Below are 23918 nucleotides of genomic sequence, written 5' to 3'. Positions count from 1 at the left end.
TGTGACAACCAGTGACCTACCTGTCACTTGCTGGGATTGGCATCTTGGTGTGCCCAGCTGGTGTGACAAACAGTGACCTGCCTGTCACTTGCTGGGATTGGCATCTCATAGGCAAGAGCTGGAGCAAGGCAGGTGAGCAGGCTCTAGATCTGATATTTAAAAATGAACTGAGGAAAGCAATCCTTTCAGTAAGTGACTGTAATTCTCTGAGCAGGTAAGACAGGTTTCTCAGTGAGGACCTTTTGGGACCTAGCACAGTCCTGCCTGCCAAATCACACCCTTTCAAACTCATTTCAGTGCAAGACATCTTGATATGAACATTTATCTTGTTTCAGCAACCCCACTAACTACTTTTGGTAGTAGCATTCCCTCTTAGGCACACATCAGGTAAAATTGACACAACTCCAATGTAATAAGGTGGGAATTGGGTTGCTTTTTCTTTTCTAAACACAGTATTGCAATAAAGCACTTGTGCTATAGAAATATCCCCTTCTCATGATGGAAAAAATTAGCCAAACTGTTTTTGTTCCTGTATCTTTAACAAGGCAGTTAATTTCAAGGCAGTGCTGCTGTCTGTCCTCATGCTAGAGAGCACCATGAGAACTGTCATTGCTGATCAATGTCCCTCAGCCCTGCAGCCAAGTGCTTTAATAACCCATCACACTGGCACAATGGAAATAGTGTCCTTCAGACTCAGATCAATATTTACATAAATTATGTGTCTGCAGCTGATGAGAGTAAGCAGAAACATGATCTACATCAGTGAAATTGAGACTGTTTTCGAGATTTTTCTGTCCCTTCTGGGTTGTCCTAAAATGGTGTTCTTCAAATTGTCTTTCTTTCATTTCCTTTCTGCAGCATGGGGTGTTACATTTTTTCATGTGGTTGCTGGTGAGGCTGAACATAACCCTTGTTTAAGGTCACATTCTGTTGAAACTTCAGCACTGGTTTAGCATCACTTAGTGATGAAAAAAAGGATCAAGTCGCTGCAGATTACTGGTGTTAAATAGTTCTATGAACAAGCTGCTTCAAGCAATATTTGTAAATCATTCTTTCTTATGAGTAGGTTTTTTTTTTCCACAGGGTAAGATAATCCAGACTAAGCTCTTAGGCCTGAGATACACTCAGTAATACTTGCTTGAGCAGACACTTGGGCATTTCCTAGGCTGCTCTGCTCTGCAGTGGTCTCAAGTGTACAACTAATGCACAATTTCTCTTCCTCTGTGGTCAAAGTGAGCTTGTAACTTGATAGGCTTGAGAGGCCATTTGGGAGGGTGGGGGAGGCGATAATGGAACAGTGGAGCAAAGCTGCAGGGACCACACAGGGCAGAAGGTGGGAAGGAGCTGAGCTGAAGTGGATCCTTGTGCAAAGGAAGCAGGTGCTGGGAGGTGTGTAAGGGCAGGCTGAAATCTCAGCTGCTTTCCTAGTGTGTGGAGGACTGTCACATAGAAAACACAAAAACCATCGTTCATTTACGTCTCCTGTGTAGGAACAACAGGATGGGCTTCTTTTCCCAGATGCCAGTTTTGACAAACTCTTTAACTCCTTTATCTTGAGATAGCCACATATCTGATAAATTCACTTGAAGGGCTCAGAGATGTTGTGAGGGAGGGACTGATGTATGAATAGACAGATAATTTTATCATCATCAATCTGGAATGTGTCCCTGAGAGGCAGAGTGTGCATTAATGTGACAGTGGGAATCCCCTGTGCTGGGCAATGTCTGTTTAGTCCTTTCTGAGTTTATATTCATGGGGTTAAAGACATGGTGGAAATTAGATGAAAGTGTTGGAATCATAAGTATCTACACCTTCCCTTCCTTGAGGAAACAAGTACACTGTAAATAACACTCCATGAATATCCTCCTCAATTATAGCACTGGAATAACTCAGTAAAAAATCCTTACCTTGCCCTGATCAGGACACTTATGTAACAAGTGTCATTTCTGTTACTATGAGACAATTCCTTTTGTTCTCACACACAGTCCTGGCAAAGCTGATCAGGTTAGATATTTAGGATGGTAATTTGTATAAAATGGCAGGTGATGGTTTAGGGAATTAATTTGTTTTGGTACTGTGGCACTGGAACAGCTGAGGAACAGCTCTGGCCCTGTGCTTGCAGGTCTCATAGGGTAACCCCCCTGCACATTCTCAGCACATGATTCTGTCAGCCACTTTCCTTCAGGAGGTTCACCTGAGCTGTGGTGTGTATGAGAAAAGTCTGGTTGATCTGTTTCAATTTTAGTCAAGGAATTCGTAGCTGACTTCAAAAAATTCAGCCAGCAGCTCCTGGCACTTGTAATGAGGAACAGTTCAGATCATGTTCCTGGGCACGGTTTTGTTTCATGTCTGGCAGGGCAGGTTTCTAGTGCAGATGAGGAAATTCTGGATTGTAACATGTAATTGCAAGTTGAAGCACTAAATTCCTTGGTTGCTTTTGACCTGGTGATCTTAAACATGTGATTCTTTAAGAGTTTTGCCTTGTGTAATGAGATACACTCTTGAATTACCTTATGTAAAGTTTTTGGCACACATTTTATTGCTTTTCTTACATACTGTTGCTTTGGGTTCATGACTTCATTTGTCTATAAAGGTGCTATTTATTTTTGCACCTAGTTAATCCTGTGTGGAGTCAAATTTGAACAAGTTTTGTCATCTCCCTTTAATATCCTTCTCATTTGAATGATGGTTCAAGGGCTTCTTTAAATGTTGCGTATCTAATGTGTTTTGGAATTCATGTTTATTTATAGAAGGGATGAAAAAGGATGAGCCTTTCAGAAGTGGCACTCTATTCCCTCTGTGTTTTAGAATTCAGTTTAATTTTAAGTGCAAAAGGAAACCTTTAAAAAGCAGAAGCAATGGAATATCTTGGCAGGAAACCACAGATATTTGGGACTCTGAAATGCTGCTGGTGCCAGGTGTACCAATGCAACAAACATTTTTATATTCCTTGGAATAAAGTCCTCACCAGGGGCATTTTGATGCCATTATTTTGGATGATTTTTCTGCAGGATGCTGTGTTGAAGGCCAGTCATTTGCAGTTCCTGTGAAGTCATGTAACTTGTGTTTTCTCAGTCACTGACAAAAGCAATTCAGATTCTGATGCTGACATTCAACTTAAGAAAGGGTAGAACCATTAGATTTATATGAAATATATAAAATGGAAGAAAATACATTATCCATGTCTCTAGATTGCTTCCAAATCTTTTCTAGTTGTAACATGACAAAAGTATGTTTTCCTGGAAACTAATTTGTGAACTCTGGGCAGTAGCATAAGGATCTGTCTTGGGGTCTGCAGCACTTGACATATTTCATAGTGAAAATTCTATGGGTTTACAAAAAACCAAATAAATGTCTCCTGTTGTTACCAGTCAGTGTTAAATATTGAGGTTAATTAGTTAAGTATGTGACAGGGACAGCATTTTGTTCAGAAATTCAAGATTTTGGAGTCATGTTGTATTTTGTGGAGGTCCAGCACAACAGTGTTTGAATGTGTCTACCTTAGGTTTCCCAGGTTTCTAAAAAAGTGAACTTTAAGGCCTTTTTGGTTACCTGTGCTTTGAATAATTTCAGTTAATGAATTTAATTTTTTTTCCAGTCACCCAGCATGGGCACCCTGATGGGGGTGTATCTGCCATGCATGCAGAATATCTTTGGGGTCATTCTCTTCCTTCGGCTGACTTGGATGGTGGGAATGGCTGGAGTTCTTCAGTCCTTCCTGATTGTATTGCTTTGCTGCTGTTGTGTAAGTACTTAGCTACAGTAATGCATGTGACAAAACCTCTGTGAAACTACTGGGAAACTTGGGGAGGCAGCATTGTAGGTGCTTGTGTGAAGAAAAGTCAGATTTAAGCCAGGCACCTTTGCCATGTTTGTAGATGCGGGATTTTTTTTTTTTTTTTATTGTTAATTCTACACTGGCTAACTGTAGTGTAAATACAGTCTTATAGATAGTGTTTGTTCAGCAAATAGCTGTTTTCCATGCCTGCCCCAGGTGTGGGCTGCCTGCTTTGCTGGACCAGCCTTGGTTGGAATCACAGCTCTGCAGATGGAGGAGCACCTGCATTCCCTTATCTTGCTTTGTCTGCAGACACCCACTGCTGGACCTGATTAAAGCAGGGGCCATCTCTCAAACAGAAGTCTCAACAGCTCAGTGATTAAATTCCTGCTGCCCTTGTTTTCTTTTAGATAGAGAGGCAGAATAAATAGAAATGCTGTATTGTATATGCAGAGGCAGCTTTATTTTATCAAGAAATAAGTTATGTTTTAAAAATGTTGTTGACACAATTGCTTCCTTTTCTCTCTTTTCCCCAGACTATGTTGACAACCATATCAATGAGTGCAATTGCCACGAATGGTGTTGTTCCAGGTAAGTGTGGTTAGCAAGTCTCAGTTGTGTTAAAAAGATAAAAAAAACCCCAAAACCTAAGTTGCTCTAAGCTGTTAATGTGGTTTTATTCTAGAGAAATTTGCTTAATCCAAATAAAAAGCCTCCATTAGTATCTAATATTTCTTCTTGTTATCAATCAGGCTAAAGATCAATTTATTTGTTTTTTACCCATGTGCTAGCAAAAAAGATACTTCAGTTAAACCTCAAAATAGCAGATACAATGTATATAATTCTATTGTATTCTTTTTGTGGATATTTAAACATTTATAGCAATAAATTATAATTTTACTCACTTTTCTTATTTCACAGCTGGTGGCTCCTATTTCATGATATCTAGGTCGTTGGGCCCAGAGTTTGGTGGAGCTGTAGGGCTCTGTTTTTATTTGGGAACAACATTTGCAGGAGCCATGTATATCCTTGGTGCCATTGAGATTTTATTGGTGAGTAGTACCAGAGCAATCCTGCTCTAAAGACAAATAACATATAGAAAGTGCCCCAGTACTCTCGTCCCATATTTGCATACACATTAACAGGAAGAGACTGGAAGGTCCCTTCCAGTTCCTTGGTGTCCAGTTCTTTACCTCTGGTGCTTCCCTTTGGAAGCTGCACACTTTGAGTCTGCAGACTGACAAAAGGGAAGCACCAGAGGTAAAGAGAACAGATGAAAGTGTGACTTAATCCAGGACTCCTGCTCACCTTTGATAAAGGTGGCTCAGTTGTACTGCTGACATAGAAAGGGCTGTTATCTCTTGACTTTTCCTGTAAAAGATTCCCAGGGAAGAGCATGCTGAAGAATGCAAAGTGATTTACGTTTCTAGTACATTACACAATCCCAATCTACATATGCATTGTTAAATACCTTAAAATACCCTAAAAAGTGGCAGTGACTGTAGTTGGTCACTACTAAAAAAGCAGATGTTTTCCTGTTGGCTGTATTCCCTTTGATTTTAGCTGTCACTTCTGTAATCTTCCAACTGTGGAGCTTAAATACTGAAGTTATTTAAACAATTAATAACAAGTTAATAGTTAATTGTTATAACAATCTCAGTTATAACATAGAGTTCTGTGCTGGTGTTCCTCCAGCTCACTTTTGCTTTCTCTTTGTTCCAGACATATATTGTGCCACAAGCAGCAATTTTTCATCCCTCTGATGCCCACGATGCATCCAGTGCCATGCTGAACAACATGAGGGTCTATGGCACCGTGTTCCTCATCCTCATGGCAGTGGTGGTGTTTGTAGGTGTGAAATATGTCAACAAATTTGCTTCCCTCTTCTTGGCCTGTGTAGTAATATCCATCCTGTCCATTTATGCTGGAGCTATCAAGTCCATCTTTGATCCACCTGAATTCCCGTGAGTAACATTGCTGGATGGGTCTGGAAGTTGGGCTTTCCCTTTGGTTACTTAAAGCTTCTGCCTGATACGTTGTTTTTTTGTGAATTACTTCCAATATTTTTAGCTGTGTATAATGACAGTGTGCAGAGGTCATGGAACTGAAGTTTCTTAGGCTAAAATGAACATGTTATTACACTTTAATTTAAACTGTTTTGGTAGAAGGAAGTCTTGTGGTGAGGCTGATGGAGGCTGACACTGCTCTGCTTCCTGCAAAGCCAATCCAGTCTCTTGGCCTGCAGCTGTTGGGGTTGGAGTGATGGTGTTGCTGGGTTATTTGTGAGTTCTTAGGGAGCAGTTTGGCAGCTCCCTTTGCCCCAGCCAGTCAGACACCACACACTGCTTTTGTGGCTGGAAATTTGTGGTGTGGTCAGCTCCTTGCTGAGAAACTGGGCACCCCTTGGGAGTGTGATGTGGGGCTGTGTGAGCTCCACAAAAGCTTTCCCTGTCTGTGAGGAGCCTGCCCTGCACCCAGCAGGAGCTCCTTGGCATGTTGGCAGCCAAACATGGAATCAGCTAAACATGGAATCAACTTCTTCAGCTCAGAGCTGGGGCAGCAGTAATGTGGATGTATGTGTTCTACCAGGAATGCAACCTGTGTTTTCTGATGCTGCTGACAAGAGATGAATGGAATGGAAATAGGGGAGTTGGATCTGCATAATTATTCACATCTTGAAATGCTTTGTCCATAACTCAGTGCTTGCAGCCCTCAAGTGTTCCCTCTGGATGTTTAAGGCCCAATGATTATAGTGTTTTACAACAGTGGAGGTTTACAGCAGTAAAAGTAAAACAATGTCTCTACATCCCCCTCATTATCTCTTAGATTGTTATTGAATGTTTTCCCTATCTTTCTTCTTGGAGTGTAATTCTTTTTTTTTTCCCTGAAGTAACAAGATAGTGTATTTATTTTTAATTTTGTAGGGGAAGGCTTCTTGGAAGTTACAGTTCACAGGCCTGCAAACTGTGCAAGAACAGCCCTTGTTTTTCCTCCTGTCATCAGTGATAAATAGGACCTGTGAAACAATTACAATGGAATTGAAATTAATTAAATTAAAATTAAATAAGCTTTATTTTCCTGTGGGTGTTTTCTGGCAGTGGGAAGAAAAGCTAAATGAGCTTTTAGGTGCAGGAAGCTGTTACATTACATCACTGTTTGGTGGAATTGTCTTTAGACAAATGGATTAAAAATTTTTCAGTGCTGAAACAAATGATGTTTGTGGTTAAATGAAACAACAGGCAGTGGAGGATTTTAGCAATTAAGGACAGTATTTGCTGACAAAAAGAACCTTTGCTTATTGTGATTTTAATATAGGTTCCTAATTCTGAATCTAAAATGTCTATATTGCAATTCAAGTGTTGCAATTTAGAAACTGGGCTAATGAGATTCCAAATATCTTTAGATATTCTAAATGTCTAGTAATTTGAATTCTAGTACTCTTCACAATTCTTCCACTCCAGTAGTTCTGTTTAATAATAAAAAAAAAGAAACCAAGGCCAAACAATGAAAAAACCAAAAGTTCTCCTAATTGTTCCCTTTTATTGTTTAACATAAATCAATCAATTCCATAAATCAAAAAAGCAACTTTGTATTTCTGGCCCTAAAAGGGACAGATACAGTCTTTTTTGTGCTACAACCATCATTTTGGAGGTGAGAAATGATGTAGCACAGAAGAGCCACTGGAAGTTTCCACATGATATAAAAGAATAAGTATGGGTAAGTGTGGATTTCATTTTCCCATTTACATTCAATAACTCTGGTGTTGGTGTTTCCCTTCCAGGATTTGCATGTTGGGCAACAGGACTCTGTCAAGAGATCAATTTGATGTTTGTGCCAAAACTGTAGTTAAGGATAACATGACTGTGGCCTCCAAGCTTTGGGAACTCTTCTGCCACAGCACAAACTTAACCACGGAGCACTGTGATGAATATTTCCTAATGAACAATGTCTCGGAGATAGCAGGAATTCCAGGAGCTGCTAGTGGCATTTTAATAGGTATGGTAGAAACTTTTTTTTTCCCCTCAAAGAGGAGGCATGCTGAGCAGCTGAAATGGGTCAAACTCTTCCCTGCTGGTTAAGAAAAAAGGAATGAAGAAATGTAATTACAGTGAAGAAAATGATCTTCAATAAAGAAAGTCTTATAACCTTTAAAAAGAGGAGATGGAACTTTTGTGCTGATACAGTACTTGTTTCCTGTAAAATTGATTAAATTTCCCTTGTTCATCTCATAATTTCAGCATTAAGTCAGCTGTAATTTTAACTTATACTATCACGAATAAGTTATTAAAAATTTTTAGAACTCTATAGTGCCAGCTCTCTTATTTAGACAGGTTAAGATTATGCCCTGAAAGATAAGAGTATTTGTATAGAAATAATATGTCTCCTTCTTTGCCCACTCCTGAATAAAGTGTAATTGAAAAGTGTTCATTATTGCAATGAACACCAGAGAGCAGGAGCTGAGTGCCAAAGGTTCCCATTTCCACACAACCCAGCAGTCTAGTTTCTAAGTTTACAAGAAGACTCAGCATTTGTTAGTGAAATTTCAAATGCCAAACATATAATTCTGTAATTCTTCCACTGACTGGTGAACAAACCCATTTCTGCCTAGAAAACTGCTTGATATTGCTTTGTATTCTCTGAGCTATTGTGCTGTGTGGTGGCTCATAAAAATATTCAGTGTATTTCCTTGGGTTAAATAGGTATGAGGTTAAAAGAATGTTACATTTAGTAATAATAAAATTTAAGTTGCTTAGACTTCTGTAGATTATTGATACATGTTTGTGGTTTTCCTGTGTTGATCTCTGAGTTGTAAATACAGTTGGAAACCCATTATAATGAGAACAGGTTTGAACTGAAACATGCTTTTCTCTTCTGTGATCTGATAATAACCTTGAAGACAACTTATGGAGCAATTATTTGGAGAAAGGAGAGATACTGGAGAGGGCACATCAGCCCTCTGTGGATGTGGCAGGCCAGAAGAACAACCTGCACCTGTACGTGCTCTCGGATATCACCACGTCCTTCATGGTGCTCGTTGGCATCTTCTTCCCTTCAGTGACTGGTGAGAATTGCTGGCATCAGGGGGCTGCTGGGGCTCTGAGCTTCCTCCTGCCCTGAGATCTTACCAAAATGTGCTTTCAGGGATCATGGCTGGTTCAAACAGATCAGGGGACCTCAAGGATGCGCAGAAGTCCATCCCTGTTGGAACAATTCTTGCCATTGTCACCACATCACTAGTCTGTATCCTTTTCAATTTACTGGACTGCTGGGACATTGTGTCTGATTTCTGGAACTGCTTTCAGTTTACCAAATTGTCTGTGTAAGTATGATTTGCCAGTGGGGAAAATCCCAAAACAACAGAGCTGAAAGAACTGTAATTATGATCCTGTGACTTTCCATCCCCTTTTTTGTGGTGGGTTCTTTTCTTTTGCATTCTCATTGCTGTTCTTTGCCACACAGTGATCTCTAGCTTTTCATGCTGGTGGTGTACTTGGAGATTTTTTTGTTTTTTAGGTTGCAGTGGAACACTAAGATGAGGGGAGGTTTTAATGGGAGAGTTCATAAACTTCAGTTCCTTTTTCTTTAAAAAAAAAAGCCTTTTCTTTGGAGTGACTTTAAGGAGTATAGGTTTTCTTGAACATTTTAGAACAAGATAAACTGGAGTCAGAAGTTAGACAATGTTCCCAAGTGTTTTTTCAACTCTCCAGGGCTTAGGACAACAGGAGCTTTGCTTAGGAAAGATTTGTCTTCATCTCTGCTCTCCTGCTCAAGAAGAGATGAGCCAAGATCTTATAGCTTTATCTAGCTCTTGGTGTCCTAAAGGACAATTTATCAACATAGAAAAAAAAAAAATTCAAGAGTTTCTGAATTAGTTTCACCCAAAGGGCAGCTGGCTGAGATGGTGACTCTCTTGGAAATTCTGCTGTTTCATTCCTGTTTTTTTGCCAAGCTGTAAATCAGGATGCAGCTTGCTTGTCCCAGCTCTTAAGGAATGCAGCATTTCCCTGCTGTCACTTTGGGAACTGACCCTGTACCAAGAAGTCAGCATTTCCTGTGCATGTAATAAATATTAAAAGAGGTCACAGCCGTAACCCCCAGCTCTGCTGGCCTCACCCAGTGGGTGACTGGATCTGGATGTGTCCCTGTTTGTGCCACACCAGGGTGACACTGCCACTTTCAGGAGCAATGTTTCTCCTGTGATTGCAGTTTGTAACTTATAGTTACATTTCAGAGGTAAAATTCAAGATTTAATAATTTGTGTGAACTTTATTCAGAAGGTCAAAAACTTTACTGGAATGTCAGATCCAAAAAGCCTGAGGTATTTTGTACTCCCCATTGCAGAAGCAGTACAGTTAATAACAAACAAACAAACCTGATAGCCAAAGACCTATGGGTGATGTAAGTGCCAGCAGAGATACAAAAAAAGAATGTGCAAGGTAATGGTTCTCTGTATGTTCAAATATCAGACTCAGGAGAAGGAGAGAGAAAAGCAATATTTTAATATCAGCTTCTGTAGTACCAGAAGATTAAGTTGACATTTTAGTATAAAAATGCTTCATTTGATTTTTTTCTCCTTTATCATGGGATTTAAACCTGTCCTTTTTAAAAACTGAAACTTAGAAAATTCTTTCTCTGTAACATTAGGAGGTGCATGTGAGCAGTGAGGCATTAATTTCCTTGCCAGCTTTACCATGTACTTGTGGAGAAGCTGGAGTGCAAGTGCCACAGGATGGAGGCACATGCTGTCCTTTCCACAATACTGTCATCTGCCATGTCTAAATAAATTCTGCTTCCTTAGCACATTGTGTCCTCCAGACTTCAGTTGTGTGTTATTATTTGGAGCCTGCATAGAAGGTGTTGTCCTGAGAGATAAGTAAGTGTTACTGCTTTAATGCTCTCCTTTGTTTTGCTTTTTTTTACAGTGTAGGTGTGTTCTTGTCTGTTTTCTGTGTGTGCCCCACTCCTCTCCTTGTTGTTTTTTTCTTTTTAATTAATATTGGTGTACTTTGAGTTTTTTTGGTTTTTAGGTTGCAGTGAAACATTAAGATGAAGGGAGACTTTAATGGGAGAGTTCATAAATTTCAGTTCCTTTTTCTAAAAAAAATGCCTTTTCTTCGAGCTGAATTTAAGGTGTATTTTTAATTAAAAAAATTACTTCTGGGTGCCTTTTAAATCATATTTGTATGCAAATTGTAAGCACAGCTTTTGGAAACTTCTTGTATTCCATTTGATATTTTCTGGCATGGCACCCTCAGATTTCTGATTCTGTGTCTTAATTCTTGTGGGTTTTTTTGTAATTGTAAAAAATAATGTTGTGATGATAATAAGAGAGTTTTAGAATATGTGTAATGAAATGTTGAAATCAAGCTGCAGACACTTCCAATCTGCATATCAGAGATATTTGATTATTTGCCTAGATGTGAGATATTTATTTGATTAGATATGAGATTATTTGTTACTTTATGTTCTCTAGTTAAGAAAATTATATGGTGTTATTAATAATACTCTATAACATATTAAAATATTATATTAAAACATTAATTATGTATTACATTAAATATAAAAAATCAATTAAATATTATAGTATTAATAGTAGTGTTTAAATGAAATGCTAAAAGTGCCCTGAAAACCCCAGAGCTGAGTCCCAAAGCAGTCTCAGAGTCTCAGAGTGGTTGTGTTGCTGCCCAGGTTCGGTGACGCGGTGAACAGGAACCTGGTGGTGGGGACGCTGTCCTGGCCCTCGCCCTGGGTCATCGTCATCGGCTCCTTCTTCTCCACCTGTGGGGCGGGGCTGCAGAGCCTGACTGGGGCCCCCCGGCTGCTGCAGGCCATCGCCAAGGACAACATCATCCCCTTCCTCTGGGTGGGTACCTGCCCGGGCTGCCTGCTCCTGCTGCCTCGCCTGACTCACCTCGTGCCCCTAAAATCAGATTTAGTCTCCCCAGTTTGCCCAGCGCTGAGGGGAGGGGCAGTATGTTTTATTTTGATGGGTTTTTTGCTTTTGTTGGCAGCAAAGAATACTTTGAAGGATTTTTAACTAGACTTACGGGGTAAACTTATCTAAAAGTTGAATATCTAATTTTGTAAAGCATGGCAAGCCATTAGAATAATTTGACTCCTTGCTCTAGAGAAGGAAGTATGTAAAAGAATTACTGTTGATTAAAAAATTACTGTTGATTATAATTTTCTTTTTTCCCATTACAACCTTATGAAATACCAGGAAGATTTGCTTAATGTTTCTGTTTTTTCAGATCTTTGGTCATGGAAAAGCAAATGGTGAACCAACATGGGCTCTTCTGTTAACAGCATTAATTGCTGAGCTGGGAATCCTTATTGCTTCACTTGACATGGTGGCTCCAATTCTCTCAATGTAAGAAACAGCCTGGTTGCTGTCTCAGGGGGGGGAATAGAAATGCTCTTGAGTTTTGCTAGTTTGATTGTCTTTCAGAACTATATCTTAAACCAGTAAAGCAAATTCCCAGAGCCTGGGTTCCACTTCTGTAATTTCTATGAATCCTCTGACTTCAGGCTCGACATATAAATCTGTTTCTGCTCCGGAGAATTCTGTGAATAAGCAAGTTTTTATTATGTTTTTGTTTGGTTTGAAAAAACATGTTCATCACAGAACAATTACAGCATTATGTTGTGAACAGATCTAACTTGATCCAATTAAAAAATTGTTCCAGCTACTTTATGCTGATAGTTCAGGCTAATAAAAATCAGAGGGGTTGGGGTACAGGGCATGGGACAGGGCAGTGGGATTTTTACTTGAAATCAATCATGTAATCATAATATATACCAGGATCTATAAATGTGCATGCTAAAAGGTTTTGCACTTTGTTTTGCAGGTTTTTCTTGATGTGTTACCTCTTTGTTAATCTTGCATGTGCAGTGCAGACACTTCTGCGAACCCCGAACTGGCGGCCCCGTTTTAAATACTACCACTGGTGAGTGCAGGGCTGGCACCTCTCTGAGCCTGCAATCTGCACCTGGGAACCTTCTCCAGGAGGGCAGAGAGCATCTTTTATTGCTCTGGATATCAGTTGTGCAGGAGAGCCAGACTCACATACGTCATGGCACAAGAGTTTCATTTTAACAGCATTTAACAACATTTAACTAAAACTGATGGGACTGGGGACATCCAGTGGAGGCTTTGCTTTCACTTCCAGTTCAGCATAGACAGTTTAAAGAAAAAGGAGCAAGAATGTATTTGACTTGTTTTTTAAGCTTTTCTGCCTCACTACTTATTAATACCTTTGCTTTTCATTTTAGGGCCCTCTCGTTTTTAGGCATGAGCATTTGCCTGGCACTGATGTTCATTTCATCCTGGTATTATGCTTTGGTAGCTATGCTTATTGCAGGCATGATTTACAAGTACATTGAGTACCAAGGGTAAGTATTACCTGGATAAGAAAGGGTAAGAGGGAGGCTGGATCTCTTTAATGAATTATCTCTAGAGTCTTCACATTTGGAAAAGGAACTGCCCAGAGATGATTTGGAGGGCTTTCCTTACCAGTTAATTTTTGTTTTTATTATTTTACTATGTCACTGCTAAGCAAAAGCCCCTGAAGTACTTTGTTGTTAAGCTTCTAGAGGTGTTAGAGGTAACATGAATTGCAGGAAGTAGAAAGCTGGTTGGGATCTATCTGCTGTTGACTGCAGATGATTACTTCAGGCCCAGAACAGCTGATGCCAACCATTATATTCCAATCTGTCTGTCTAGAACAGTCTTTGAAAAGTTGAATTGGCTGCTTGGGTTGCTGGAGATCAGCACTGGATGGAGTCAGGCTGTAATGTGACTTTCTAACTTAATTTGGCCTATTAACTAAGTAGGGTGTTGAAATGCCACATGTTTGTATATGCTTGGGAAGCCTTCTCTGTAGTGTTGATTACAAATTGAGCTCAGAATGGTGGTTCATCATATAAATTTTACTGAAACATTTTCAGTTTTCTTACATGATCTGTGATATTGCAGACATATTTAATTATACAAATTACAAATGTAGATGCCATACATGTCATGTTATTAAACCCACTGTAAGGTGCTCAGAGCTCTATAGCCTGATGTAAGTGTGCAGGTGAGTGCTCCTGGAGCCATGTGTTGCTGAAGTGTTTGTTCTTCACAGGGCAGAGAAGGAGTGGGGTGATGGCATCCGGGGCCTGTCGCTCAGCGCTGCCAGATACGCGCTGCTCAGGCTGGAGGAGGGCCCTCCACACACCAAGAACTGGAGGTACTCACCCTGCACTGGTGAAATGGCTGCCATGGTTGTCTGCTTACACTCAAGGAATTAAACTGGACTCTAAACAAGAGTGTGAATGAATTAAAATGCCCAGGATATTATAATAAGTGTTGAGTTTTCAGTAAGCTGTCCTGTCACTGTGTGGACCCTGTATGGGCAGACCTTTAGTGCCCTTTGGATCTTTAACTGGACTCCAAATTGGTGAATTCAGAAGTGGAACCTGGGGGAACTGGAGGTCTGTGAGTACAGAGGTGTAGAGGCCAGGAAATGAGCAGTGGCCAACATTATTCCTTCTGATGTCATCCCCTCTTGGTGTTGAAAACAGAGTGGGCAAGAACCCTCTTCTTGCTTGGGCATTGCACAACCCTTGGGCTCTGAACAAGAGCAAGATGAATCTATCAAGGACAGAGTTTTATAAATATTTTTATACTTGTTCAGACAGAAAGTGACTTCATTGATTGTGTAGCAATACCTTAAGGAACAGCAGGCAGGTGGGATCTGTGTTTAGATGAAAATATTTCTGTTTTCCATGTGCCACGTTTCTGGAGACAGAAGACAGATATTTTCTTGGCACAAGTATCTAGGGAGATCTGGGAGAACAGCCCTACAGTATGAAAACTATGTGTGCTCCAATAGTACTTAAAAGAGCCATGAAAAACATGCCTGTAAATTAAACACCAATGCAAGCCTCTCAAGCTGAGTATATCAGCGGGTTTTATTACTCTCAGCACAATGCAGCCGCTGAATTCCCACAGTTTCACATCTACTTTAAACCAAGAGAAACAAAATATTGAGTACAGTCCCTTGAATGTGTGAGAGACAGAAAGAATGTTTCAGAGTTAAAATTTAAGCACAATATAAATGATTAGAGGCAGGTTTTTACAAGTGTTATTGTTGAAACTTAAGTTAAAAAATACATTGTCTTTTATTTTCTCCAGGCCTCAGTTGCTGGTGCTTCTGAAACTTGATGAAGATTTGCATGTAAAATACCCAAGACTGTTAACATTTGCATCCCAGCTGAAAGCTGGTAAAGGTTTGACTATCATAGGATCAGTCATCCAAGGGAATTTCTTGGAAACTTATGGAGAAGCGCAGGCTGCTGAGCAGGTCAGTGTCCTAAATCCTGCAGTAGAAAGGAGTGAGTGGGCAGCTAATGCAAAATTTTGTTTCGTAATCATACGTGGAAAAAAGCATCTTTATAAGGCATCCATGAAACACAGAACAAGTTCAGCAGTGCTACAGCTGTTCAGGAAGGGACTTGCAAAAATGTTTCAGCTGCCAGTTGTGCCTTTGGGAATGCAGATCAATGCTCACCATTGTAAACAGCCTTACTGCATAAAACTGCCTTCATTTATAGGAAATAATGACTGTAGCAGTTTCTGTGCTTAATGGAGGGAAGGGGACTGTTTAGCTTTCTGAATATTCCAAGTAAAAAGTTTTTTATGGAAAGAGTGATAAAGTAGGGGAATGGTCTGCCTGGGGAGGTGGTGGAGTCTCCATCCCTGGATGAGGCACTCAGTGCCATGGTTTAGTTGAGGTGTTAGGGCATGGGTTGGACTTGGTGATCTTAAAGGTGTCTTCCAACCTAGTGATTCTGTGATTTCAGTAACTGTTAAACTTAGCAAATGTGTTTTTTTCAGTGTATTGATGAATTTATTACAAAAAGCATTGAAGGATGGTCCTGAAAAATTTTTAATAAATTAATAAATTTTTCTCATTGTGTAAACATGATGTCATAGCCCTGTTTACATCTGTACAGCTTCAATGTATTCACTTTTTTCCCCAGAGGCTTTTTCTGTAGGAAAATTGCTCCAAAAGGAAAGCTAATTAATGGATTATGTGTTGATTAAGTTTGTTTAGTTTTTAAACAAATAAAAGGTATACTTGCTAGTGTGTGGGATTTGGTGCTTATATTTGTAAATTTAATATAATACAGCATGTTACATGGGAATCTGAAACTGGAAATCCAAATGAAGTCAGTTGGCCTTGGGTTTAAAAAGGTGAGTGTTGTAGTATTAGAAAATGGAAAGTAAAATAGTAACACAGATATCACTATCTACTACTATGAATAAGAGATGATACCACGAACCAAAAAATCTTTTAATCTGTTAGAAATGCTGATGTTTGGAAAGAAACTGTGTTTTAAACAAGTGGATGTTTTCTCTTTTGTTTTATGAAGGAAATCTGATGAGCAGAACTTTGCATTGTAATATGCTTTACCTATGGACATGTAAACCAGGCATTTCCATTACAATCTCATGACAAAGAAATATTCTGTCTATAAAGGAATTCCTTTTGGGAAGGAAAACTGAGATTTTTTTTCCTTGTCTGTCTTTCAGACTATCAAGAATATGATGGAAATTGAGAAGGTGAAAGGATTTTGTCAAGTAGTTGTAGCCAATAAAGTTAGAGAAGGAATTGCTCACTTGATCCAGTCCTGTGGACTTGGTGGCATGAAGCACAACACTGTGGTTTTGGGGTGGCCTTATGGCTGGAGACAGAGTGAAGATCCAAGGTCTTGGAAGACATTTATAGGTGAGTTTAAAGGTTTGGTGTGATCAGATGTTGTGAGTAGAGATGTTTATTACACACATGGGATTTTAACAGAATCTTTGTAAGATTGGTTTTTGAGTTTACCTTTTTTTCTAGTATTGATGGAGAAGCAGGTATTTTCTCACAGCACTGCTCTGTTTGAAATACCATTTCCTTTAGGTAAAAGACCTAAGAAAGACCTTCAAAGATTAATCCAGCGGCTAAAGCTCATGTCTAGTGAATGGTTAAAAAATTATGGGCTTGAGACATTTTGGTTTTGTGGCAAACTATAATTTGTTTCCTAGATAATCTCTGTTTTGTCAGTGGTTCTAACCTATCCCACTCTAGTGGATAACACTCTCCCTGTTTCTGTCTCTCTCCTTCTACTGTGGTCCAGTTACTTAATCAAATTAGAACAGAGCAGATGCTGTCTCCTCATTCTTAGCTTTGAAGCTTGCTGCTTTACTTTCCAGTGTGAAATAAGGCTTGTGTTCCTGTGAGTCTGCTTTATCCTGGCTTTGTCACTGGGACTGACCTGTCTGTGCAAGCCTTGCTGTACATACTTTTCTTTATTTATAAAGTGATGATTTCTATGGTTTGCTGACACTTGCTCAGTGAATAGTGTTTTTCTAGCCATAAATGACTCTGGCAGAGTTGGAAGTGACTGTGTTCTCCCCCTCCTGGGCAGGTACTGTTCGCTGCACAACTGCAGCTCACCTGGCTCTGCTGGTTCCCAAAAATGTCTCTTTCTACCCCAGCAACCACGAGCGTTACAACGAAGGCAACATTGATGTGTGGTGGATTGTGCATGATGGAGGCATGCTGATGTTGCTTCCTTTTCTTCTCAAACAGCACAAAGTAAGCAGCTACCCAGAGAATGTCCCCCACCTATTTCTGCATTCTTTAGTTTAAAGAAACGTGGCCCAGTTGTAGAGCCTGTATTGATAAATAAGAGTGGACGTGTTGCTAAGTTTCTGTTTTGTAGAGCAAAGTGTTATTGGTTCAAATAACTGAGAGTTGGTTTTCCCTCACCAGGTTTGGAGAAAATGCAAAATGAGAATTTTTACTGTTGCTCAGATGGATGATAACAGCATCCAGATGAAGAAAGATTTGGCTACTTTCCTCTATCAGCTCCGAATAGAGGCAGAAGTAGAAGTGGTAGAAATGGTAAGGGAATTGAGCCCATTTTCCACTTTATTATGCACATGATGATGTTTTGTTATGACTTGAATACAAACACAATATTTGTCCTTATTTCTGCAGCACAATAGTGATATCTCAGCATATACTTATGAGAGAACTCTTATGATGGAGCAGAGATCTCAGATGCTGAGGCAGATGAGGCTGACAAAAACTGAGAGGGAAAGGGAGGTATGTCATTTGTGGTTGTTTTCTATGGGCTGCTGAGGGGGATGACAAAAAGTGACTTCCTAGCAGTGTGTTATGTAGCTGCTGCTTAAATTTAACTCCTGTGCTCTAAAGATGTAAGGAAATACTTTTAGTGTAGCTTTTTTTGTCTCCCAAAATTGCATGTAGTTCTTGTTTTTTTTCTTTATATCCGGTATTTGTGTCAATTTATAGCATATCCTGTTTTCCTGCTGAAGATGTCTTTCCAGTTTGGACTTATAGGAGGTGACTATGATGTCTATGTCATGTAGCTATGAAAGATGATCCGTCTTTTCTGCATGGGTTTGTTAAGCTTTTTGTTTTTAGTTTTCAAAACTAAAAAACTTTTTTTTCTGGGCTGATTTTGTCTGTTGCTCCTGACCATGTCATGATGTGAGCTGGACTGACATTTTTTTCTTGTATAGATACAGGCTTATGTCAGTCCAAATTCTGCTTGGCTTACACCCATCAAAACTGTTAAAAGTCAGTTTGGTATGTAAGACTTTTGGCTAGGGCTGATGCCTGGTATCAGAACTCTCCTGAAGGCTAGAAGATACAATTATTTGTATCTAATTATTTAAAGAGCACCAGAGAACATAAAATAAAGCCTCTGAATTCACCTGGTCACTCATGTGCCCTCCAGGCTCAGCTTGTCAAGGACAGACATTCAATAGCACGTCTGGAGAGCCTCTACTCAGATGAGGAAGATGAGGCAGACCCTGTTCCTGAGAATATCCAGATGACCTGGACAAAGGAGAAATGTGATGCTGAGAAGCGGAACCGGGGCAGTGCTGTGGGCAGCTTCAGAGATCTCATCACCATTAAGCCGTGAGTCTTGTCTAAGTCTACACTTTCCGCCTCTTGAAGCTCTACTCGTGCTGTGCTTTTAATTATCTTTTGTTTCCTAATCCTTGGTGTGGACTTGTGCTATAAACATTGAGACCTGGCTATGAAAAGACAGCAGTAGCTGTCCCCAGAAACCTCTGACCAATAAAATGTGCACACATCCCTCAATATTTCACTTGGTATAGCCAAATGCTAAATTGGAACTGTTAAATCCTGTGGCAACTTCCCTACTGTCTCCCAAATCCCTTAATGAAACACACTGATGATTTTACTGATCTAATCAGAATTTAAAAGAAAAGATGATAATTTCACTGTCTAGCATATAGTGTGGATGTTTAACCCATAAAGGAAGAAGCTGTGGAGATGGTGATGAATGACTTGAAGCAGCATCTGTGTGTGATCAACCCTCTGAGAGTTGCTGCTGCAGGAGCACTGGCATGTAACCACAGCTGGGGTGCTACCACTGAAGAGTGAGAAGTAAAGGTCTCTTTTGGCTTTGTGTAAAACTGTGTGAATCTCCTGTGACTTCTTTGATTTCCTACATCTCACATGAAGAGCTCAGTTTTGCATACTTTGCAAAGTTCTAGATGTTTTTTTCCCTCATAAATCAGAATTCAAATCTGTTTTAGGCTGAATCCTACTGTAGAAATTCTGCTGAATTTGGTGTTAACTACCTGTACTTTTTCCTCTTCCATGCTTTCAGAGGGTGGGAAATCGTGTAAGTTTGTTATTTAAATTAGAAATACATTAAGATGGTTGAGAGGAAAGACTTAATTTTCTCAGATAAAAGCAGGAAAACTGTGTGTATTAATGGAAGAAAAGGCACTAGAGTTGAGCAGTCTTAGCAATGTTTTAAAGGTAGCAGGATTAGCTACTTAAGCTAAGTATCATTATAAGTAGGATGTAACAAACTACAGGAGTTGTCCTGACGAGAACTAAGGATAGAAAACAATTCCAGTCTGAACCTATTTTCCTAAGCAGAGTATGACACAAGTAGGAGGAAACATTACTCATTTAGAGAAGCTCTCCTTGCACAACACTGCTAGGATGTTAGTTCTGGCACTTTCTGGGCACTAAACAAGCCCTTTCTTGTAGCCTACACCTTCAGATCAGTGGGGAAATGCCAGTTTGAAATACCACCTTAGAGAAAACCACACGTTCAGTTTTCAGTTTCCTTTCCAGAACTATACATAGCTAACAACTGCTACATTCCTGCTGCTGGCTTTTTCCTCACTTCCTGTAAACCTAATCTGGCCTCAGTGTTGTCCCTGGCTTTCTGAAGCTGATGTGGTGAAGACAGAGGGTGTTCTTGATCCAAATTGAATGAGAACATGAATTAACAGAGAGGTAATTCACAGTGGGTAAATTATTCTGTTAGCATAATAAACATGGTTCTTCCCACCACATCTTCTTTCTGTGCATATAAATGATTTTTTTTTTTTGCAAATCTGAATATTCAGAAGAGCAGCATGGTTACTAAAGAGTTTCACTCATCATGCAAAGCTGAATCAATGAAAGCAGAGATGCATATTTCACTTGTTTCTACTAATACTTTTTTTTATTACAATAAAATGAAGACAAAATCTCAAGTGGAAAAGCCTCAAAAGTATAAATATATTCTAATAGATAAGCTTCGACAAGTTTATTTCTGTATTCCTTTTATGTTACCAAAATAATAGTTGATTTCCTGTAAGAAGGCTTGAAATCCCCAAAGGTTACTTTTGAGTTTTGTTCCTGCATGAATTGATGTTATTTTGTGGTAATATATTCCAAATAATTAATGCTTTTACCTCTCTTAGCCTGGATTCTTATGGAGCTGACGTGTGTGAGATTATGCTGCACCTATTTCCCTTTTCTCCCCTACCTTTTGAACTAAGTGGCCACTCAAGTTTGATAGCATGATAGATGTTTTAGAGACGCCTGGGTAGAAGTGTTTCCTGTAAACAGCCAGGCAGAGAGATTGATTAGTGTCCTGAAGGAGAGCTTAACATCCCTATAACCCTCCAGAAAAGCCCCTTACACCCAGCCTGCTCTGGGCTGCCATCCTGTGTTTCCCCATTCTGTGACTGCAGTCTGTAGTGGCCCAGCCTTTCTCTGGAGATGCCAACTGCTGTTCAACACCAGGAGGGAAGTGTGCTCCTGGCAAGTGTGGCTGAGCACGGTAGTGCCAGGCTCCTGCTTGATTCCAGGCCCCTGAGGGAGCTTGGTGCTGGCTCCCAGGCCATTGAGAGGGTGTGGTGCTGGTTCCCAGGCTCCTGAGAGAGTTTGGTGCTGGCTCCCAGGCCCCTGTGGGAGCTTGATGCTGGCTCCCCAGGCCCCTGAGAGAGTTTGGTGCTGGCTCCCAGGCCCCTGTGGGAGCTTGGTGCTGGCTCCCAGGCCCCTGAGAGAGTTTGGTGCTGGCTCCCAGGCCCCTGTGGGAGCTTGGTGCTGGCTCCCAGGCCCCTGTGGGAGCTTGGTGCTGGCTCCCAGGCCCCTGTGGGAGCTTGGTGCTGGCTCCCAGGCCCTTGAGAGAGTTTGATGCTGGTTCCCAGGCCCCTGAGAGAGTTTGGTGCTGCTGGGGCTGGAGAGGTGCCTGTGCTGCCAGGGTGAGGGCTCCTGGCAGGGCTGCCCACATGGAAGGCCCTGCAGTCACGACTGTGCCTGGTTGAAGAGCACATCCCCTCGTGCAACTGTGTTCTAATTTCTTATGCAACACTAAATCATCTTTATCAAGAATGCTTTTTGAAGAGCAGTGTAACTTTCTAAACTGGATTTGACTCCAGAGATCTTAATACCAGCAGACTCGCTGTACCTGAGTAGGTCTGGGAAATGTCTTATGTATCCTGATCATAAACTTGGAAGGAAATCACTGTGTTGAGTTGACATTTAATAGGGTATTTAGGAGATTTGAGTATGCTTTTAAAGGACCTTTTTAATAATTCAGTGCTCAGAGGCATGTTTTTAACAGTGAGTCTGAATGTGCTTCTCCTACAGGAACCAGTCCAATGTCCGAAGGATGCACACAGCAGTGAAGCTCAATGAAGTCATTGTAAATAGATCCCATGATGCCAGACTTGTGCTCCTCAACATGCCCGGTCCTCCAAAGAATACTGATGGAGATGAAAACTGTATCCTTTCAGACAAGGCCTGGGCCACACAGAAGGTTTTTCTTTAATCTGTTCTCTTGAATTCATTTGGCCACCAGTGCTGTTGAGCCTGGCATATGTGACAAAGCTTTCCCTGAGTGGAGGGCACTGGCTTGTGGCTGTAAGGTGGTAATTGCTTATAGGAAAATGTGCCACAAACTCAACAGTATTTTGGTCCTTAGAGGGGTACCTGCACTGAGACCAGAGCTGAGGGCTGTGAGCTGGCCCTGGTCTAACCCCTGTGTATTTTGGTTTTGGTGCTTTTTGTCCTTGACTGTACTGAAACAGACATGGAGTTTCTTGAAGTCTTGACTGAGGGTCTGGAGAGGGTACTGCTTGTGAGAGGTGGTGGCAGAGAAGTCATCACCATTTACTCCTGATTTAGAAGCTTCTACCCCTGGGCTACATTTTCCTTCTTGGCCATTACGGACATTCCAGTTTCAAACAGAGAAGAAAAAAAGGTTTTTTTGCCTAACTTTCTCCTCATCAGTCCTGTTCATTGTTTTTCCATTTGCAACATACATATCTTTTGGGATTGCAGTATTTGTTACACCACCCAATTAGCAACATAAATTGTGAAGCTGCCACATTATTCAGTTTCTGCTTTGGTACCCCAGCATTTGTGCATGTAGTTTTAACACTAAACCTATTTTTAGTCAGCACTGCTATGTGCAGTATTTTTAGTAACTGTATGTAAAGTTAGGACATGAAAGCCAGTTACTGTAAAAAGATTTAAAAAGCTTTTTATATTAGGTTTGGGGGATAGAAGTGCATTATATAGCAGCTAGTTTCTGCTGAAGTTCAGCTATAAAGCATTTTCTAAGAGCACACTGAAGTAAGAGAGGACTGAAAAAGCTTTCCTTTTCTGGGTTTATTTCCAGAACTAAACTCTCAGTATTGGGTAAGAATTTATACTTTTAATACATTTATTGATAGAGATTTAAATAAATTATGTTGACATAGTTGAAATTATGTATGTAGCTTGCTAAAAGTTTTGTTGCTTCTGAGACTTCAGGTTCTGTGAGGCCAGATCCCTATTTATTTTTGTATTTATTTGTCAGAAATATTGGATATGCAGATGCAGACTGTTTAGGAGAACAGAGTTCTCACAATAAATTCTGAATCACCAGTGGATTGAAGGACCAGTCCTGTGCAGTTCTTCCATGCTTTAAATTCCTTGCAGACCATCCATCAAAAGTACTTTGGGCATGTTGGAGTCCCGTGTAGAGCCAGGTGCTGAGCTGCACACACAGCCATGGGATTGCACTTGCACAAGTACAGGGACCTGCTGCTTCATTGTATGCTTTATGCCCTTAGAGGGAAAAGAAGAAAAGAAGACCTATATTAACCAATAAGTCTCTGGAGATTTTATCAAGCCCATTAAGTTGTACTTTATGTACAGAACATTCGTATTTTTTCAATAAAATGTTGCATACACTTTGAAGCTGCTCTCTGTTCTGCGTGTGGGGTGGGGTGTGCAGGAGGAGCCCCTGCCCTGCCCTGGTCCAACACTGGCACTGCTGCACCCAGCAGGTGAGGGCCAAGGGGCTGGGTGCTCACCCAGATGGCACAAATCCTGCATGGGGGAGCTGCCAGCTCAGCCTTGAGAGCAGCTGGGTGTGTGTGTGTGAGGAGTGAAACCTCTGGGGCACTGCCAGCACCCCCAGCCACACTGAGCTGTGCTCCTGTAAACTATTGAACACACACAAACTGCTGTACCCTCCAGATTTCTGTGTCTGGGAGAGTGGTGATCCAAACCAGGGCCAGGTGTGAGCTGACATCCCAGAGAACTGGAATAAAAGGAAGGGATTGAGCCAGTTCTGTCCATGGGCTCTGGCTAGGTGATGTGCTGTTCTGCTGTGGTGGCACTCTGGGGTGTTCCACCGATCACAGCATCACCATTTGTCTGAGAGATGCAAATCTGAGAAACCATTGAGGCTTTTATCTTTAATAACTTCATAAAAATGCTGTTCATAGGGGTTTAATAGTTAAAGCCTGTTTGTTCTCTCT

General features: G+C 40.6%; 1 protein-coding gene across 2 annotated transcripts in view; it reads left to right on the top strand.

The window, feature by feature from the left end:
• The window catches only part of SLC12A4 (solute carrier family 12 member 4), a 47824-nt gene extending 24472 nt beyond the window's left edge, over positions 1 to 23352 (top strand). The window contains exons 4-25 of one of the 2 annotated variants that reach the window (XM_058034050.1): positions 3599 to 3745; positions 4315 to 4369; positions 4700 to 4830; positions 5501 to 5742; positions 7560 to 7774; positions 8676 to 8840; positions 8921 to 9019; positions 10595 to 10652; positions 11468 to 11642; positions 12031 to 12149; positions 12628 to 12726; positions 13052 to 13171; positions 13906 to 14010; positions 14958 to 15126; positions 16359 to 16554; positions 17240 to 17409; positions 17587 to 17718; positions 17815 to 17922; positions 18581 to 18765; positions 19487 to 19501; positions 21757 to 21890; positions 22197 to 23352. In XM_058034050.1, coding sequence (XP_057890033.1) covers positions 3599 to 3745; positions 4315 to 4369; positions 4700 to 4830; positions 5501 to 5742; positions 7560 to 7774; positions 8676 to 8840; positions 8921 to 9019; positions 10595 to 10652; positions 11468 to 11642; positions 12031 to 12149; positions 12628 to 12726; positions 13052 to 13171; positions 13906 to 14010; positions 14958 to 15126; positions 16359 to 16554; positions 17240 to 17409; positions 17587 to 17718; positions 17815 to 17922; positions 18581 to 18765; positions 19487 to 19501; positions 21757 to 21890; positions 22197 to 22288 — 2931 coding nt within the window. In that variant the 3' untranslated portion in view covers positions 22289 to 23352. The remainder of the gene's footprint in view (positions 1 to 3598; positions 3746 to 4314; positions 4370 to 4699; positions 4831 to 5500; positions 5743 to 7559; positions 7775 to 8675; positions 8841 to 8920; positions 9020 to 10594; positions 10653 to 11467; positions 11643 to 12030; positions 12150 to 12627; positions 12727 to 13051; positions 13172 to 13905; positions 14011 to 14957; positions 15127 to 16358; positions 16555 to 17239; positions 17410 to 17586; positions 17719 to 17814; positions 17923 to 18580; positions 18766 to 19486; positions 19502 to 21756; positions 21891 to 22196) is intronic. The other variant, XM_058034051.1, reaches the window with a different exon arrangement.
• Positions 23353 to 23918: the final 566 nt, after the last annotated feature.

This window comes from Melospiza georgiana, chromosome 14 (assembly GCF_028018845.1).
Source record: "Melospiza georgiana isolate bMelGeo1 chromosome 14, bMelGeo1.pri, whole genome shotgun sequence".
Taxonomy (NCBI): Eukaryota; Metazoa; Chordata; class Aves; order Passeriformes; family Passerellidae; genus Melospiza; species Melospiza georgiana.
Note: the sequence above shows the minus strand (reverse complement) of the source record. Positions and strands in the feature narration are given on the sequence as shown.